Genomic DNA, 19207 nt, shown 5'->3' with positions numbered 1-19207 from the left:
GGAAAGCAAGCACAAAGAAAGGTGGGAGTGAGCTCCTCAACTGAAAACAAGGAGTTAGGGAAAGGCTGTCTACTGAACTATGGAAGAGCCTCTTCTTCCCCTGCCCTTTAGCCTGGCTGTGTAACATCCAACTCACACCAGCAAGGCAAGCAACTGAGGGAGCCACCAGGCACAGGACCTCCCACCTACAATCCCAGCATGAGGGAGGATTCCTTGAGGCCACGACTTCGAGACCATCCTGAGCAACACAGTCAGAACCTGACTCTAAAAATTTTACAATTAGCCAGACATAGTGGTGCGCGCCTTTAGTCTCAGCTACTCGGGAGGCTGAGGCAGGAGGATCGTTGAGCCCAGGAGTTCAAGGCGACAGTGAGCTGTGACTGTGCCACTACACTCCAGCCTGGAGGACAGAGCAAAACCCTGTTCCTAAGAAATGGGAACAATGGCAAGAGAGCCAATGAAGTAACAGCAGCCAATCATTGCCCTGCAGTGAAAGCAACAAGTAAACAGGCCCCTCAAACACTCAGCTTTCCACGTTTAGTGCTTTATTCTTCCAGGTGACTAAATGGTCAAAGATCACCAGACATTGGAAGAAGGTTTCCATCATGAAAGACAGACCAAGAGATAAAGCAGCAAAGAGTGATGCAGGGCAAGCACAAAAAATGAAAGAAACAAAATTTTTAAAATAATTTTACTGTAATTTTAGAAATTTAACTGTAATTAAAACACATAAGGTATACATAAAACAAGAACAGGAGGTACTAAAAAAGTAATAGAGAACAGTAAAGAACATAAAAATGTAACAGCAGAAAATTTCAGTTAAAAAACAGTCAAAAATGCTCTCAAAAAGTAGAACAAGACTAAGACATAAGGAGAAAAGATTTTAAAAATTAGAAGACTAAATACAGGAAGTTCAACATTTAACCAAAGGAAATGGAGAGACAGAGAAAGCAGAAGAGAATTAACATTCTCAAATACATCATACGAAATTTCCCATAACAAAAGGGCATCAATCTCCAGATTTCACAGCTGATAGCAACCTACGTAATAAACGAAAAAGAGCTGGCACTAAGCACATGATAAACATAAGGAAAATCAAGAATGCAATGATCCTAAAAGTTTGGTGAGAGAATATGTTTACAAACGATTAAGAATCAAAGTGGGGCCGGGCGCGGTGGCTCACGCCTGTAATCCTAGCACTCTGGGAGGCCGAGGCGGGTGGATCGCTCAAGGTCAGGAGTTCGAGACCAGCCTGAGCAAGAGCGAGACCCCCGTCTCTACCAAAAATAGAAAGAAATTATATGGACAAGTAAAATTTATATATATATATAGAAAAATTAGCCGGGCATGGTGGCGCATGCCTGTAGTCCCAGCTACTCGGGAGGCTGAGGCAGGAGGATCGCTTGAGCCCAGGAGTTTGAGGTTGCTGTGAGCTAGGCTGACGCCACGGCACTCACTCTAGCCTGGGCAACAAAGTAAGACTCTGTCTCAAAAAAAAAAAAAAAAAAGAATCAAAGTGGACTTTTCAACAGCAACAATGGAAACTAGACAATATTGGAGCCATGCCTTGAAAATACCTTCCAACCTGGAGTTCCATGCCTAGCCAAACTTTTTCAAGTGTGGTGGTAGAATAAGCCTATTTTCAACACGCAAGCCCCGAAAGACTGCCTCCCATTGCCTCCTCCTTGGCAGGCTGCTGGAGAACGAGCTCCACCACCAGGGGGGAGTGAAGACACAGAGGGCCGCTAGGTGCGAGAAAGGTGGGCAGAATCCCCAGGATGAGAACGTGCACTCTGGGGCAAGGTGAACAGGAGAGAGAGCATGAAATCTTCATCTGCCATTAGTGGAAGTCCTTACACAACCCCTAAAATTGGTGAACATAGACATGACAACACAAGCATATACTTGGGAAACATGAAGTAAATGTAAAGAGTGCCAAGTGGCTGGTGCCTCTCTAGAAAGGCAGATGAGAACAGCTTTTGCTAACATCTTTTAGCACTGACTGACTTTGTAAACTATGGGCACGGACACGCCGTATTCTAAGAACCAAAAAATAAGGAAGAGATACACAGTAGCCACCCTGGCAGAAAAGTACAGTCTTTGCCTGAGAAGGCCTTCCCACGCAAAGATGACATTTTAATGACACAAAAGCCTTACCTCAAGGGCACCACCCTGGGCTCTAATCCTCGATTACCCTGGACATATTTAAACCTCAGTAGCCACCATTTACTAATCCACAAAATGGGGAATGGAGGATGTATTCCACTACCTCAGTAGTTCCTTTTAGTGTGAAAATGTATTGACTATCTTTTGTAGGTCAAGAAAAAGAAAAAAGAAATATTTGGTATGTTTCAAGTGCCAACTTTGCTGGTTTAATAATTCGGCAATTAGTGAACTCTGACCCGTAACCATTTCCCAGATTTGGTGGCAACACTGATCCCATGCCTACCTACCGTCCAGGGGGCCAGAGGTGCTGGACTGCACACAAGAGGGCCCCTCCCCCATCACACACGGGCGTTAGAAACCCTTAGAATCATGACTCTAACAACAGAGCTTTTATTAACCTAAAAATGACCACCACAGATGTAACACATGTTTAGCAAACAAGGGCTCGAACGCCAGACCACGGGCATATTAATTCTCCACCACAAGCTCTTGGGCCTCACTGTGCCTGCGTCCGCATCTGCAAATGGGGACAGAACACCTACCTCACTGAGACGGCTGTGAGGATTAAGCAAGCGAATTCACACAAAGCAGGCTGGCAGGGCTGGACACACTAAGGGCTCAGTAAACACAGGCTGTCATTATCATCAGCTCTGTCAAGCCCTCTATTCAAGGCTGCCTGTGGAACCAGACACATCTGGAGCAATTTCACTCATCGCTCATTTATGAAACACCTACTATGTGCTCAACATGGAACAAGTGCTGGTCCCACAACTGGCTAGGCCAAGTTATTTAGCCCCTTCCAAGTCTTGTTTTCCTCATCTGCTGATAGAAAAAAATAATACCTGCTGCACAGGGCAGAGAAAACGAAATCAGATCACTTACCTGAAGGGCGTGCACAGTGCCTGAGACCCAGCAGGTGCTCCAAAAATGATATCATCAATCACCAACATGTTCTCCCCTAGAAGCCTGGAAGTGACTTGGAGTTCTCTAATTTACTTTTTTGCTCCCAGCGCCTACTACGTTCCTGGAATGTTGCAGCTACTCAACAAAAACTCCTTGCATTGAACTCCCCCGCACTTGCCCCGTTTACTTGTATCAACACCCCCAAAAAATCCTAGAAAAAAATAAACAAATAAAAAGACTGTACATTACCCAGGTTAAAATAGACTGTTAATTCTACGCGCCAGGATATCGTACAGCTCCTTACTACACCCAACTTTCTGATCTTTGGAAGTCCCAGCAGTTACTACCTACACGGTTAATTTCAAAGGAAAACTACCGGGTTATCACTTTTTTCCAGAGCAGTCCCTTATTCCGGCCCTCAGACCACATATTTCTGCATTTCCACGGACACGCCGCCTCCTGCTTGCTCTTCCCGCAGACGGACGCCAGTGGGTCTGCCTCGCAAGAGTTTAATTTCTATGCTGCTACAAGCAGGGAAACAAACTACCCTGGGGAACGAGTACAGGAGAAGGCCAAGGCCACTAACAAAGAATGTGAACTTTTACATCCAGAGCCCTCCGAGCTGTGTGCTCGGAAATGAACTTCAGTTCGAGAGCCTCCCACCGAGCGTGCACTCCCGCTCTGACAGCACCGGGCTGGAGAGCATTGTCTCGGGAGGGACGCCGCGGCCGGCCAACTTTCGCTAAAGATGGTGCCATCCTATTCGGAACAAAGTGAAAGGTCAACGGAGCAGAGGGAAGGCGCCGAGAGCAGGGCCGGCTCGCCCGGGCCGGCGCTCCAAAGTTGGCCGGCCCCGCACTTTCCCTTTTGTCCTCGCACCCTCCTCTCTCCCCGGCCGAGGCCCACCCGGCGGACCCGGCGGACCCGGCGGCGCGGGGCGCGCGGGCGGCGGCGGGGGCGCAGGTACGCGGCCGCCTCGCCTCACCTGCGCCCCCGCCGCGCCCCCGCCGCCGCCCGGCCCGCGCCGCGCACAAAGCGCGCCCGGCGGGAGCGCGGGCCGGACGCCCGGCGGCCGCGGCCCGGCCTCGGCCTGAGGCGGCGGCGACGGGGGGCGCGGGGCCCCGCCCGGCCCGCCGCCCGCTCGCCGCCCGCCGCGCCCGGCTCCTCGCCCCCGCGCCGCCGCCGCAGCCCGCCGCCCGCCGCCCCCGCGCCGGCCCCCGCCGGCCCCGCTCCTCACCTCGGCATCGGCGGCGGCCATGGCCCGGGCCCGCAGCGTGGCCCCGCCCCTCCCGCGCGCCATCGCCCCGCCCGCGCCTCGCGGCCCAGAGCCGGGGCGGGGCCGGCCGCCTGCCTCTGCGCCTGCGCCCGCGTCCGCGCCTGCGCGCCGCAGCCCGGGTCGGGCGGCGCCTGCGCGCTGGGGGCCTGGCTTGCGGCGCCCGAGGCGCCGGGCCTGGGAAGGCCGGAAGCGGAACGGTCGCCGCGGGGTGGGGGACGTAGCCCGGTAGAAACGGCCCTCGGCAGTCGTAGCAGTGGGTGGGGATTAGTCTTCCCGTTTTCAATAAATATCCTTTCATTCTAAGTAGGCATTCTGGCAGGCTGGCCGGAGGTGGAGAAAGACCCGAGGCTCCGACCCCTGACCTCTAACCCCGGACACACTTTGATTTCGCTGGCCTTCGGGAAGGCGGAGTCCCTGAGTTCCGTCCTGGTGGGATGCCCCGACTAGGGGTTCTCCGGGACGGGGCGGGGCGTTGCTCCGCTTATGGGGTGTGCCCAGCCAGGGGAGGGCGCCCTGGCTAAGGGAAATGCCCCGGTCAGGGGCAGGTCCCGACTGTGGGGTGGGGAGAAGGGTCCTGGTTAGGGAAGGTGCTCCGACGGGGGCTACCCCGGTTGTGGGGTGCCGCAGTTAGAGGGGATACCCCGGCTGGACTGATGCTCCGGCGTAGGGCGGTGTCCCGAATGGGAGTGCTGTCCCGACTTGGGGGGGATGTCCTATGGGGAGGGTTAACCCCGTTGGCGGATGCCCGGGTTAGGAGGACTGCGCGGGTTGGCGAGGCTGCTGTGCTGGATGGTGTGTCTGACTCGAAGCGGTGTCCTGGCCGGCATGGCTGCGTGAACTGAGGAAGTTCCCCAGTTGGAGAGATGCCTACTGGGCGGGGGAGTCCCGTTAAGAGGTGTGCCCTCCCTGGTTACTCCAAGCTGCCTGCCAGTCACATGCCTGCTGCGCAGGCATGCACAGGACAAGGCCTTTCCTGCAGCCTTCACTGGACAGCGTCCCCAGAGTCACATAAACTGCCTTAGGCTGCCTTCTCCCTATGGTCAGACCTCCTTATCCCAGCTCCGGGACCTAAAAATGCAAGCATAGACTGAAATTGAGCTTCTCTGACTGTGTGAATCTGAGGGCTCGATGCACAAGAACTGAGGCAGCCCTGAGTCTTGAAGGCTATCCGGGCCCCTTCCAGCGAGAGCTCAGTCTCATGGTGAGACAGTCTCGGAAAAATTATTTCACTAAGTCTGGTATTGATGGTGCACACAGGTACAGAGGAGGAGATGGACAGCCCTAACTGCCCAAGAAACCATACCAGGTCTCTTTAGGACAGCTAAACTGCTCTGTCAAAGCCTAAGTCAGTCTATGACAGGCCAAGGACCCTTAGCCCTCCCAGGAGGCACAGGAGTGGTAGAGTAACCCACCTTGTGGCTCAACCAGACCCACCTTTCCCTCTCTCCTCCTGCCTTGTCCCTTCCCTGAAACCTTTTATCTCGGATATATTTGTGGCTTGTTTCTTTACTGTTCTCGGGTCTTAAATATCACCTCTTCAGGGAAGCCTTCTGTCTCCTTCCTAGTCAAAAAATGATACTGCCCCCAACTCCCGTACCTGTCTTCCTCGCTTTATTTTGCTCCATAGCACTCTATGTCACCTGACTCCTACATCCTTATTTGGAATAGTCTGTCTGCCCACTTGACTGTAGTTCCGCTATTTTGCATGCCCTAGTGCCTAGAGCAATACCTGGCATACGGAAGAAGAGTATCTGTTGAATGGATAAATGAAAGAATTAAAATGTGAAGAAAAGTCCTTGGCCGGGCGTGGTGGCTCACGCCTGTAATCCTAGCACTCTGGGAGGCCGAGGTGGGCGGATCGTTTGAGCTCAGGAGTTCGAGACCAGCCTGAGCAAGAGCGAGACCCCATCTCTACTAAAAATAGAAAGAAATTATATGGACAGCTAAAAAAAATATATATATAGAAAAAATTAGCCGGGCATGGTGGCGCATGCCTGTAGTCCCAGCTACTCGGGAGGCTGAGGCAGTAGGATCGCTTGAGCCCAGGAGTTTGAGGTTGCTGTGAGCTAGGCTGACGCCACGGCACTCACTCTAGCCTGGGCAACAGAGTGAGACTCTGTCTCAAAAAAAAAAAAAAAAAAAAGAAAAAAGAAAAGTCCTTTACCAGGCAAACATCAACCATAAATGGACGTATCAGAAGTAGATTCACTCCCATTTTGCAGTCAGCTGGACCCACCCTACCCGTGTGACCACTGCCCACTCATCATGTCAGGTGCTACTCTCAGCACACGTGTTAACACTGTCAACTTCACATCTGTCCCGAGAGGCGGGTGCTGCTCTTACCCACGTGTTATGAGTGAGAACTGAACCAAGGGAGCTGAGAGCCTTCACGGTCTCGCAGCTGCTGAGAGACAGAGATGGGATTCAACCAGCAGGCGGTTCACAGCCTATCCCACTGCGGGCATACTTTCTGCTTTTCTCAATACTCATGCTCCCCTTGTCCCACAATTAGTAAAATTTCAGCCAAGTACATGGCCGCCTGGCTAAAGACCACATTTCCAACAAGGGGGAGAGGAGGGAGGGCAAAAAGTGGTATGATCCACTTTCCAGTCTGTCCCTCAAAAAGTTGGAGGTGCAGGCCCAATAGGCTGAGGGATGGTGAAAACTGGAACAGCCACCCGAGAGCCAGGGGTGAAAGCCACTGCTTGAGAATGACAGCTGTGCCACCAGGCCTAGATCCGCCACCTCTGGACTGTTCAAGAAATAAACGTCTATCATGCTATTTAGGGGGAAGGGGAGCACTCAACCTGTCCTGTAACAGTCCCATGAGCTTGTCAGATAGATAAGATAATGACACACCTACCCACACTCACCCCTTCACCCCATGGGGAGCAAGAATTTGACCTGAGACTGTAGGATGCACCTTTGGCAACATGCCCTGTGCAACCCGTGGGTTCACTGTGCCCTGGGGGCCTAGAGAGCAGGCCCTCGGGATGCAGGACATGGCAGGAGAGGACCTGGGCAGGAGGAGCCAGGCACAGGCGTGGGGCCAGCAGAGGCCAGAGGGGCAGATCCGCAGACCAGAGGGGCAGATCCGCAGACCAAAGGCGAATACTAATGGGCACAGGAGGGCCCCTCACAGATGCAGCTCTGATCAGCGCCAGGACCACGCCAGCCTCCAGACTTCGTGGGCATGGGCACATCCTTTCGCCCTCTGGAGCAGCTGAGTGCCAGCCCCAGCCTGGGTAAAGGACCATGCACTCCGACCCCGGCCCCCGGAGGAGCCGATGTGCCCAGGAGGGGAGGGGCGGTTCGAGGCCAGGCCACTGAGGCTGGAGGGCGCCCAGGAGGCTGGCCTCTGCCCAGCTCTACAAACAAAGCCTTTATTTACTGAGTAGTCTGTCCAGGTCCCAGCTCCCTGCCACCCCGCCCCGCCCAGCCCAGGGAAAGGAGGGCCAATTCCAGGGCGCTGGCAGAGGCTGGGCAGGTCCTGAGTGCTCCGGGGCAGGCTGGGAGTGAAGGCACGAGGCCCTGGGCGCCCCAGTCCCAGAGCAGAGGCCAGGCCCGCCCAGAGAAGGCAGCATGGGAGTCAGTGCCCAGGGGTCAGCGCCCAGGGGTCAGCTCCTGAGGGTCAGCTCCTGAGGGATCAGGCCAGCGATCAGCTCCCAGGGGTCAGGCCAGGGTCAGCACCACCACAGCTCTGCTCGTAGGATGGTGGGGCCTCTGCAGGGAGAGAGCGGGGTCTGCATGGGGTTCGTGGCATCCCCTCCCCACCAGGTCCCGGCCTGGCCCGGCCCGGTCCACTCACCATCAGGGTAGCCCCACGTGCTGTACTCTGGGGGGAGGACCAAGGTGCTGGTGGTGGGCACCGGTTCCCCGGAGCCCTCTGCAAAGTAGGGGACAGTGGCACCTGTGGAGATGCACAGGGGAGGGGGCAGCGGGTGGGGGGCGGGGCTGCCATCCCGGGGACGGGGCTCAGAGGCGCCAGGCACAGAAGCCAGGGCGGCAGGCGGCAGCTGCTGCTGCGAGTGGCTCTTGGTGGAGAGGGAGACCAGGTCCAAGAAGTGGGGGCCAGCGGCCACAGCCTCAGCCTCCTCCTGGGGCGGCGCAGAAGGCACCGCTGGGGACAGGGCCCCAGGAGGCGGCCCCGGGCCTGGCGGGGGGCTCAGCGGGGCATGGTTCACAGCAATATTGCCAATGAAGACTGGGAGGGTCACAGTGGCTTCGGGCGCCTTCAGGGAGACCTGGGAAGGACCGGGGTTGGGCATGAGGGGCCAGGGCCGAGACCACCGAGCCTCAGGCCCCCCAGCCCCCGACAGCACGGAACCTGCAGGAAGTAGTCGATGTGGATGAGGCTGCAGCCCGGCAGCGCTGACTGCGGCAAGGCCGGCACCAGGATCTGCTCCCACCACTGTGCCCGCCTCCAGGCCTTGACACCTGCGCCCTCCACCTCCGCGATGGTCCGCACGTCGTAGATCCAACGTTTGGCCTTGTAGGACACTTTCTGGGGAAAGACCGGCCTGTGAGCCTGGGCAGGCCACAGCCCACCCCAGGAAACGGGCGCAGGCAACCGGAGTGAGCCCCGACCTGCAGCAGACTGGCCACCACGGGGCCGGTATCTTTTCCCGACTGGTTCTCGATGTCAGCCCGCAGCCGCAGCACCTGCCCCACCACGTAGCCGCGCAGGTCAGTGCTGGCTGTCAGGACCACGCTGCCTGTCTTCACCAGCTTGTAGGAGAACTTCTTTGTGGCAGAGGCCACGTTGGGTTGCTTCGGGGGAAGACCAGGGAGGGACTTAGCAAGCGGGGGCAGGCAGGATCCCTGTGGCATCGGGACACGCCCACTCGGCCCTGCCACGCCCCTGGACACCAGCACCCTCAGCACCAGAGAGAGGCACCACTGTCAGACCCTGGCCACCTCACCTCAGCTTGGAACTGGGCCCTGGGGCAAAGCTGTGCCTGCCCAGCTCCCTCCCCACACACATTCCGGAGCGGGGACACCAAGGAGGCCACTGCTCCATCCTCACCTCGATGTCTGGGATGCTGTTCAGATTCAGGGGGCTCAAGATATAGAACACGCAGCTGCACTTGTGATCCTTGGAAAAACGTGGCGTGTCGATCGTGGCCCTCACTTGGTGCACAATCTTCCCAAAAGGACCCTCGAAGGATGTGGGTGCTGTGGCTGGGGAGAGAGCAGGGACTGGCACACAGCTGCCTCCCACCCTGCGGAGGAGCCCACCCTCCCGGGACCAGCTGGTCACCAGCAGGCCTGTCCAGGCCGGGCTCTCACCAGGAAGCAGGAACTGGAAGGGGAAGCTGTGCTCTCCAGCGGGCAGGCTCCCTGCGGGAGACAGGGGGAGGTGGAGGAGACAGGCCTCAGGAAGTGGCCACAGGGCCAGGACGGGAGTGGGCATCACAGCTGACTGGCTAACACTGAACTGGGCTGCGGGGTCTCCCTGCCCCCGTCTGCAGCACCACAGCAGCATGGCCGTGGCCTGGGCAAAGGAGTGAGGACTAGAGCTTGGCTTGAACAGGAGAGTGGTTCGGGATGGGAGCAGGGGTGCAACAGCTATACCAGGGGTCAGAGCCCACCCAAATCCAGCACCAGGAGAAGGTGGCCCCTTCAGCCACCCAGCCTCTATGAGGCAATGCCATAGTGCCTGCCAGCGAGAGACCCGTCAGGGCTCCAGCCCTGGAAAAGTGTGGCCCAGATCTGGGGAGGGGCTACCGCTCAGGACAGGTGAGGGACTGGCTCCCAGACTCACCCTTGTCGGCCAGCGACAGGGAGCTGCTGAAGTAGCCCTCCTCCACCACCCAGGCAGCGTCATTGGCCTTGTTGGACACCCCGCAGGAACCGGTGCAGGTCACCCGGATGGCTGCAAAACAAGGGAGGTGAGCTCAGCCAGCAGGTGGCCTGGCCACTCCCTGCCTCCAGCACAGGAAGTCAGGCAGGACTAGCAGCCCCACCTGGGCGGGGTCCTGGCAAGGCCAGTGAGCTAGAAGCCTGGCCCCCCCCTTCAGAAGATACCTCCTGCCCACGCCCCACCTTGGGGTGATCCAAGGGAGCCAGGCTGGCGAGAGGCCTGACAGGGACAGAGTTACATCTGCCCTGCAACCCAGAGCAGAAAGACCCCAGCATTTACCCAGATGACCCCTGGGCTATCCTCCAGATTGGTAACCCTGGCTCCCTACAGGAGCCTGGGACACCCCTGCTGGCCCATGGTCATGCTGCCCTGCAGACAAGTCAGGCAGGCAGGGAGCAGCTTCGCACTCCAGGAAGCTAACTGCCAGCTTCATGCCCTAGGAATGTGGCCGGACCTGCCTGAGCGGAGGGTACCCAGCAGTCTGGCATGCTGGAGGGCGGGGCCCTTGACTTCCTGGGCCAGGACTGCCCGGGAGGGCTGACTTTCTGCATCATGCGATGTCTTCGTCCCCAGTGGGAATGCCCAGACCAGGACTATTCGCAACAGAGGTTGCTGCTGTTCTGCAGTCAGGAACGTGAATTCCTCAGTCTAACATGTTTCCAGAGCCCACTGTGGTCAGAAGACCATGGCTGGACAACCAGGTCCAGCTGGTCACGAAGGGGACACACCCAGCAAAAACCACACCACAGCAGGAGACTCAAGCGGGGGTGTGTGGTGCGAGCCAGAGGCAGGTCTCTGCAGCTCCACCCCTCCTCTCCCTGCAGGCCTGAGTCAAAGCCAAAGACCACCTCCCTGCCCAGTCCTTCTTCCAACTTGATGGGGGTCACGGGAGGGGAGGGCATCTCAGACTCTGACACCCTGCTGACAGAGCTGCCAGGCAGAAAGTCTGGAATGCCCAGGGTCAGCCACACCTGCCTCACCTGTGGCCCCCCCAGACAGACCCCCCATGGCCCCCCCAGACAGCCCCACCTGTGGCCCCCCTGGACAGCCCCACCTGTGGCCACCTGTGCCCCCCCAGGATGGCCCCACCTGTGGCCCCCCCAGACGGCCCCACCTGTGGTCCCCCCAGACGGCCCCACCTGTGGCCCCCCCAGACGGCTCCACCTGTGGCCACCTGTAGCCCCCCAGACGGCCCCACCTGTGGTCCCCCCAGACAGCCCCACCTGTAGCCCCCCCTGGACAGCCCCACCTGTGGCCCCCCTGGACAGCCCCACCTGTGGCCACCTGTGCCCCCCCAGGATGGCCCCACCTGTGGCCCCCCCAGACGGCCCCACCTGTGGCCCCCCCCAGACAGCTCCACCTGTGGCCACCTGTAGCCCCCCCAGACAGCCCCACCTGTGGTCCCCCCAGACAGCCCCACCTGTGGCCACCTGTGCCCCCCCAGACAGCCCCCTGTAGCCCCCCAGACAGCCCCACCTGTGGCCCCCCCAGACAGCCCCACCTGTGGTCCCCCCAGACAGCCCCATCTGTGGCCCCCCCGGACAGCTCCACCTGTGGCCACCTGTAGCCCCCCCAGACAGCCCCACCTGTAGCCCCCCCAGACAGCCCCACCTGTGGCCACCTGTGCCCCCCCAACGGCCCCCCCTGTAGCCCCCCAGACAGCCCCACCTGTGCCCCCCTCAGACAGCCCAACCTGTGGCCCCCGCAGACAGCTCCACCTGTGGCCACCTGTGGCCTCCTCAGACAGCCCCACCTGTGGCCCAGGCCTTCTTTCGGTTACCACAGAGCACCAGGCTTCCTCTCACCCATTCTTGGCCCATCCTCAGCCCCGAGTGGCTGTCCAGGTGCTGCCAGGCCCCATCCACCCGGGGAGGCCTCTGCTTCCGGCCATACCTCCCTCGGCCCTGCCAGTGACTGCCTTGGCCTCCATTCCAGCTCACCCACCGCCCCAGCCTCAGCCCTCCTAGGGCCAGACCCCACACTGTTCTTACGCTGGGGCTCCAGAACACTGGTGGCACTCCAGCTGACCAGAGGATGGGAACAGCACAGGGAAGGCCACGCACGGCTGACCGATGAGAGCACTCCTGGGGACTTCAGATGCCGCACACTTTTTTTTTTGAGACAGAGTCTCGCTCTGTCACCCAGGCTGGAGTGCAGTGGTGTCATCATAGTTCACTGCAGCCTCCAACTCCTGGGCTCAAGCGATCCTCTTGCCTCAGCCTCCCAAGTAGCAGCTGGGACTGCAGGTGTGCACCATGACATCCAGCTATTTTTAGTAGAGACGACATCTCACTCTCGCTCAGGCTGGGCTCAAACTCCTGAGCTCAAGCTATCCTCCACCTCGGCCTCCCAGAGTGCTAGGACCACAGGTGTGAGCCACCGCGCCCGGCCAAGATGCTGCACACTTTAACCCTCCCCCACAGAAGGAGCACATCCCCCTCGAATCCTGCAGCTTGTGGATGCTGGGACCCACAGAGGATGCCAGCAGGTGCAGCAGTCCCCAGACTGGCCAGGTGCCACCAAGTGACCCCAACCCATGGCACAGACCTGAGGATTTGCCCTGCCCACAGCTGCCCACACTCACCCACAGTGCTGTGAAACATCACAGAATGTCTAGGAGTGATTTTTTACCTGGGATGACTTTTACACAGCAGTAGAGAATTGGAACAGATGTCCAACCTCACTAGAAATTAGGGAAAACCCCAGTGATTTACCATTTTAACCTATCAGACTGGCAAATGTTAAATGTTTTGACATGTGTTGGAGAAGAGGTGAAAAAACAGACACCCCCGTATGCTGATCAAACTGTAGTCCGATACGGGCCCTGGAGAAGAATGGGGTGGAGCTGCTGTAATTTTACCACATACCGGGGGACTCCACAGTTCTGCTTGGAATCTCACACTGTTTAACCAGGAGCCCCACACACCACTGCTTATAACAGCCAACAGTCCAGGCATAGCTAAAACCATCAACCACCCAGCCCGGACCCAGCCCCCGGAACTCAGGCGAATGAGCATGGAGGCACCTAGCTCCAGAAAAACACAGTATCCAACTGACCCCTGGGTAATCCCAGAGGGGCCCAGGCTCTGTGACCTTCCCAACATCCAAGCAAAGCGCCCTGTTTTGCACACACACCAAGGCTCCCATGGAGGACCCTGCCAGAGTGAGCAGCCTCCAGCCATTTTCCAAGGTGACTCCTGTCCTGCACTGTCCCCCCTCTGCTCAGCAGGTTCAGTGGAGGCACAGGGTTTCCTGCCAGCATGGCTGCCACTTCCTCACCAAAAACACCTGAAGCTGCTCCTCTGCCTCTCAGCAGCTGTTTCAGGTCAGGCTGGGTGAATTCCCCAGGGAGCCAGTTCTCATGGTCAAGGCCAATGACAGTGGCCACATTTTGGCTTCTCAGATGGGCCAATCAGGCAGGGTCACAGGACGAAGTTCTGCCCAGGAAGAAGAGGGGCATCTGGGAGGGTGTGTTGGGGAGGTTCCCTGCTCCTGGAGAAGGGCACCCCGCATTGCTCCCTCCTGCTCTCCCAGCTGGCAGGCTCACAGCTGAGGAGCCTCGGCCTTTGCCAGCAGGAGACGGCCAGGCAGGGCTCAGCTGGCGGTCACCGAGGCAAAGTCCCTGACTTCCTCCACCTTCTGGGTTTTAATGATGGAGCCTCATGGTAGTGACCCTGAAGCCCCACCCCTCCTCCCCCATGGGGGGGCGGTCCCTACTCCTCGAGGTAAGCAGGGTGGCAGAGTGATACACCCTGCAGTACCATCCAGGGTTCAAATGTGTTTCCTGAGGGTGTTCAGATGTGTAACAAAAGACAAGCGCTGGTGTCTTGTCCCTGTAGGAGGTTTGGGGCTGCTTGGGTTGTGCCCCAGAGCGACGTCTCCAGCTGGGACCCCCACCTGTCCAGCAGCCCTCTCCCTCGCACCACCTGCACTCTGACCACGAAGACCCCCACTCACGCATCTTCATCCCAGAGGTTTCACACTGGGGCCACCCTGCCAGCTCCCACAAACCAGGGGCAGCCTAGCCTTTGCCACACACCTTTCCACCAAAACTGTGGCCCTGGAGCCGCTCTCCCCACTGTCCCATTTCCAAATCTGTGTCATGAGAAAAATAACAGCACCCACCTCCCAGGGTGCTGTGAGGACTAGTGTAGCTGGTCCATGGAAAGTGGAGGGAATTCTGGGTGGTCCCCAATGAGAGCTCAGTGAGTCACTGTCTGCCCTGTCACCCACCCCAGTAAGAACAGAATACAGGGCAGCCCCACCGGACACCCAGCCCTGGGCTAGGCCGGACCTGGGCCCAGAAACTGCTCCTTCCTCAGCTTCCTTCCACGTCAGCTCTCGAAGCAGCCAGCGTCCTCGTGGTGGAGCGCTGACCGTCTCTGTGCTCACCACACGAGCACTCAGATGGGGAGCCGCCAGGGCAGGCCTGGGGCTACCTAGGGGATGCAGGGCCTCCCTGCTACCTCTGCTGGCTCCTAGCAGGAGCTCAACAAGTATCTTTTGAATGAAAGGAAGAAAGAACCGTGGTCCCTCCTGTCCCATCCCAGGCAGGGCTGGAGGAAGCCCCAGAGCAGCCCCTGCACTGACACCGCCCCCCCTCCCCCCAGCAACCTGAGTAATCCGCTCTCTGGCTTGTAGCAGCCCTTCACCCACTTCCCAGCCCATGACCCTGCCCGTCCCTCCTCCACTCAGACCTGGCTGGCACTTCTACAGGTGGGACCATCCACCTGGGCTCCCTCAGGCTCCTGAGGCCCAGCAGCCCTCCCACCTGCCACATGGAGGTCGGGGAAGTGGGGGGCTCCACCCAGCCCAGGCCAGTCACAGCTCAGGCCATCCCTTCGCTGTGGTCAGCAATGGCTGTTTGCCCCGTGCCCAGCATGGGGACAACAGGACAGCCAAGCCGGCTGTGATCTCTGCAAAGGGCCTCCGTCCTGCCAGTTCTGTGGCCACACGTCATTCGCTCTCCTCTGCCAGCACCTAGCCCCCATCTCCCCCTCACACCTTGCTGTGCCCCAGGGAAGTGTGTTTGTGCAGTCTCTGCTGCCCCCCCAAATGCCAAACTCCAAGGGATGACAGGAAAGGAGGCTCCCTGAGGCCAGCGCCAGACAGAAACACCTGCCACCCAACTCCTTCCCAGCCCCCCGCAGCCCCACACAGTGGTTGGGGGGAGTCTGGCATCACAGCACCATCACTGAGTCCCAGGTAGTGGCACTCAGTCCTCAGCAGGCCCCAGAAGTGGTGCCACCATGGTGCAGAGGCCCAGCGGTCAAAGTCAGAGGCAAGCCTGATGGCTGTGGTTTGGGCGAAGCAGTCCAGGTGGTGCTCACAGGAAGACAAGGTAGAGAAGCCCTGAGCAGTCAGGACCACACTAAAGCCAAGGACCAGACAGAGGCCACAGGTGCCGCCCCACCCTCCCCTGAGGGCCCTGTCCACTGGAAGCAGCCACGCCTGGACGAGCAGATGAAGCCCGCACCTCCAGAGTCCCCTATCAGTGGCCACTGCAGCAATCTGATCTCCGGTCCCAAAGTCCCAGATGCCTGCATCAGCAAAGACGTTGGCCAGCGAGGCTCAGGCCAGCTCTCAGTGCCTGCTGGGCTGGGGGCGCGGGAAGGCGGGGAAGCCCCCACAGCCAGCAACGACAAGCCTTAGGCAGAAGGCAAGCAGGTGCCCGTGCATCCTGCTGGGAGACCCTCGCACTCCGGCCAGGAGCGTGGGTGTGCGAGAGAGGGAGCCCAGCGCAGGCCAGGCTCCAGGTGAGAGCCCCGCAGGTGCAGAGCGGAGCCGAACCTGCACACCGGGACGGGGAAGGTCGGAGGCCTGCACGTATCGGCGCGCAGTAAGGTAGCCAGGCTCGCGGCCCCCGCCACGGACTCTAGCCGCCCCCAGGCAAAGAGGACAGGAAAGGGCAGAAGCGGAAGGACTGGGCCTCCCAGACCTCCCTGCCTCGCCCCAGCCGCCGCGGGCTCCACCCCTGCCCTCCCCGCAGACCCGTGCCTCGCGGGCCGGCAGCCGCTTCCGGGAGGGCAGGTGCGGCGCGGCCCGCGGCCCTCCCCGCGGGGACCCCGCGCCCACCTCGGAAGGGCAGCGGCGCCCCCAGGCGCACGCGCACGGTCCCGGCCAGCGGCTCCCCGGGGCTGTAGACTACGCGGCCGTGGCTCAGGCGGATCTCGAAGAGCTGCACCCGCCCCATGCCGCGGCCTCGCCGGCCCGCCGCGCTCTGACGCGCGCCGCCGGCGGGCCCTGCGCGAAGCCAGCCTCCCCCGCCCCGCGGACCCGCCCCGGCCCACTTCCCCGAGCCCTGCAGACCCGCCCCCGGCCCGCCTCCCCGCACTCTGCAGACCCGCCCCCGGTCCGCGGACCCGTCCCCGGCCCGCCTCCCCGAGCCCTGCAGACCCGCCCCCGGCCCGCGGACCCGCCCTGGCCTCCCTCCCCCGGCCCTGCAGCCGCGTCCCCGGCCCGCCTCCCCGCGTCCTGCAGACCCGCCCCCGGCCCCACTCCCCGCGCCCCGCGGACCCGCCCCCGGCCCCACTCCCCGCGCCCCGCAGACCCGCCCCCGGCCCCACTCCCAGCACCCGGCAGACCCGCCCCCGCCCGGCCCAGCCCGGCCCGGCACGCAGGGTGGAGACCGCGTTGCGGCCCGCGCGGCTCCAGGTAGCAGACGCACGGTGCCCCGCGACCCGAGGGCGTCACGGCGGCTCACCTGTAGTGGGGGCGGAGCTGCCTCCACTGCCCAGCTGTGGGTACAGGACACGCCCCGCCCAGGGGTCTTCCCTACCGGACCCTCAGAAGGACGTCACGAGGGGCCGAGGGGCCCAGGGGCCAGTGCGGTCCGCGGGCGCCTGCGCAGTCCTGGGGGTCCCCGAGAGAGCGATACTGGGGCGCAGGCCTGGGCGTGGCGCGCTGAAGACCGGGTGGGCACCCAGGCGGGGCGTCCCGAGCGGATCCCGCGGCGGCCGTGGGGGAGTGGGGCCGTGGGGGGGGGGGCGGGGATGTGGGTGACTGAGACCAGGAGGAACAAACTCTGATTTACCTGTTTTTAGAGGTCCCTTTGTGGACAGTGAACCGCGAGGAACTCGGATACCCAGGGACGCTGGTCTGGGAGGGCGGAGGCTCCCCTTGCCCAGAGACTAGCTGGACATGGGGTGGGTGAAGCGGGGAGTCAAGGTGGGGAGGGTTTTGTCCACAGCTGCTGGCAGAGGGATGGCCAGAAGACTGGCCTAGGTACGGATTGCTTTGGGGAAGGGAAAGTGGTGACACGCCGAATCCGAGATTCCCATTAGACACCCAAGGACTACTCACTTCCGTGCATAAGTGTGGGGGGACGTGTCAAAGTGCGGGCTGCTGAAACTGTTTTTTTTGTTTTGTTTTTCTCTTTTTTAGAGACAAGATCTTGCTCTGTCACCTCGGCTGAAGTGTAGTGGCATCAACACAGTTCACTGCAGCCTCCAACTCCTGGGCTCAAGCCATCCTCCTGCCTCAGCCTCCCGAGTAGCTGGGACTACAGGCATGCGCCACCATGCCAGGCTAGTTTTTCTGTTTTTTAGTTCAGATGGGATCTCGTTCTTGCTCAGGCTGGTCTTCAACTCCTGGGCTCAAGTGATCCTCCCTCCTCAGCCTCCCAAAGTGTTGGGATTACAGGCCTGAGCCTCCTGGCTTGGCCAGGACTGAAATTTTGATAACTCTGGTTTGTACATGATAAGTGAAGTCAGGGCCCTGGACGACATCACAGTTTGGAATATAAGACGCAGAATCTGTCCCTCTCCAGCAAAAGGAGAGGGGGCTCAGGCTGGAAGGTCCCACTGGCCAGGCTGGGGAGAGGCAACGGGGACCAGGCAGTTCTAGAGCCCATGGGGTGCTGCCCTGCCAGGCCCACCTGTCTCCCGCTGGGTGCCGAAATTCCAGGAGGGAGGGTCTAATTGGCCACACCGCAGACACTTTGCTCCAAGGCTGTGCAAATGGGGGAATTCTTGATTTGTGGGTAGTTCCCAAATGTCCATGATGGAAGTCAAGAAGAAAGTGTTTCAGGAAGGAGGGAGCGATAGAATACAGTAGGAGGCCAGAAAATGGGTGGTCCTCATCCAGGTCTCCCACGACCTAATCCCAGAGGGCTCTGCGCATCCTTCATTCTGAGCCATCTCCCACCCGGCCCCTGTTCTAGAACTCGCAGCTGTGCCCTCTGGTATCCTGTCTCCTTCGGGGGCAGATGTTTCTTTTCACACAACCCCTGTACCTCTGGGCCTGGAGGTGGGGCTGGTGCCCTGCCAGCTCCGTTACCACTTCCAAACCATTCTCCACCCTAAAAGCTACCAGCTTTAAATCTCATGTTCCCTGAATAAGAATCCACCACCTCCCCTGTTGCTGTCATGTCGTGGTGATTTTAGCTCCTGACTCACCATCATTTTCTCCAATTCCACTCCTGTGGGAATTCTTGGTGACTTCAGAATCCACACAGGTGACCCTTCCAATCTGCTGGCCTCTACTTGAAATGTACTGGGATTGTCTGAATCAGGTGTGGAAAGGGGACAGACTCAGGGACAAGTGCCTTAAAACAAGAGTTTAGTTCACTCAGGGTTCCCCGGAGTGGGGGCAGGGCACAGGGCCACAGGGGAAGGGTTGCCCAGAGCTTTTATTGTGTTTTCCGCGGGGGAAGAAATGGCAAGGCAGGGTAGGCAAGTTTGAGCAAGTTTAGGATTGGATAGTTGGAATAATTTCAGCAGGTTCTGGGCTGTATCAGTGGTCTCTAGCTGTCTGGGCCCTTGCCCTGAGGTGATTTAGGGCAGGGGAAACATGGGCTCAAGGCATGAGAGTCGATAAAGGAGGTGGTTGGAGATAAGGACTCCGGATTGGTCGGTTTGTATGTGAAAGTCATGCTCACAGGCAAGCTGTTTGCCATCTCTAGCAATTAGTCAACCCTGGAAGGGGCAGGCTGTCCCTGATTAGCAAAATCACCAAGATGGCAAAGCATGATAAAATACATAAAATAAAAAACATCATTA

The 19207-nt window shown here is 59.3% G+C and overlaps 2 protein-coding genes across 6 annotated transcripts in view; both read right to left on the bottom strand.

Moving 5' to 3' along the window:
• The window catches only part of EHMT1 (euchromatic histone lysine methyltransferase 1), a 171039-nt gene extending 166695 nt beyond the window's left edge, over positions 1-4344 (bottom strand). For 2 of the 3 annotated variants that reach the window (XM_069477201.1, XM_069477203.1), the window contains exon 1: positions 4307-4341. In XM_069477201.1, coding sequence (XP_069333302.1) covers positions 4307-4327 — 21 coding nt within the window. In that variant the 5' untranslated portion in view covers positions 4328-4341. Of the gene's footprint in view, positions 1-4306 lie in introns of all 3 variants that reach the window. The other variant, XM_069477202.1, reaches the window with a different exon arrangement.
• Positions 4345-7681: 3337 nt separating this feature from the next.
• ARRDC1 (arrestin domain containing 1) lies at positions 7682-16429 on the bottom strand. Of its 3 annotated transcripts, none has more exons than XM_069474862.1 (8): positions 16284-16429; positions 10110-10220; positions 9635-9685; positions 9372-9526; positions 8933-9115; positions 8673-8849; positions 8154-8589; positions 7682-8088 (listed from the first exon to the last, which is right to left on the bottom strand). In XM_069474862.1, exons 1-8 carry the CDS (start codon positions 16399-16401, stop codon positions 8018-8020), a joined length of 1302 nt encoding a protein of 433 aa, XP_069330963.1. In that variant the 5' UTR covers positions 16402-16429; the 3' UTR covers positions 7682-8017. The 3 variants fall into 3 exon arrangements, with proteins under 3 accessions (XP_069330963.1, XP_069330964.1, XP_069330962.1); XM_069474863.1 differs by having other exon boundaries at positions 7682-8068; XM_069474861.1 differs by having other exon boundaries at positions 7682-8589.
• Between the last annotated feature and the right edge of the window lie 2778 nt (positions 16430-19207).

Source organism: Eulemur rufifrons, chromosome 7 (genome assembly GCF_041146395.1).
Source record: "Eulemur rufifrons isolate Redbay chromosome 7, OSU_ERuf_1, whole genome shotgun sequence".
Classification (NCBI taxonomy): Eukaryota; Metazoa; Chordata; class Mammalia; order Primates; family Lemuridae; genus Eulemur; species Eulemur rufifrons.
This window is presented reverse-complemented; position numbering and strand designations above follow the sequence as displayed.

Bases quoted from the DNA above. Each gene is read 5' to 3' on its own strand.
- ARRDC1 (XM_069474861.1), bottom strand. From the start codon at position 16,401: ATGGGGCGGGTGCAGCTCTTCGAGATCCGCCTGAGCCACGGCCGCGTA. The intron at 9,686-10,109 runs GTGAGTCTGGGA...TGTCTCCCGCAG, and splicing joins CCTGTCGCTGGCCGACAAGG to GGAGCCTGCCCGCTGGAGAG. The intron at 9,116-9,371 runs GTGAGGATGGAG...CTTCCCCCGAAG, and splicing joins ACAGCATCCCAGACATCGAG to CAACCCAACGTGGCCTCTGC.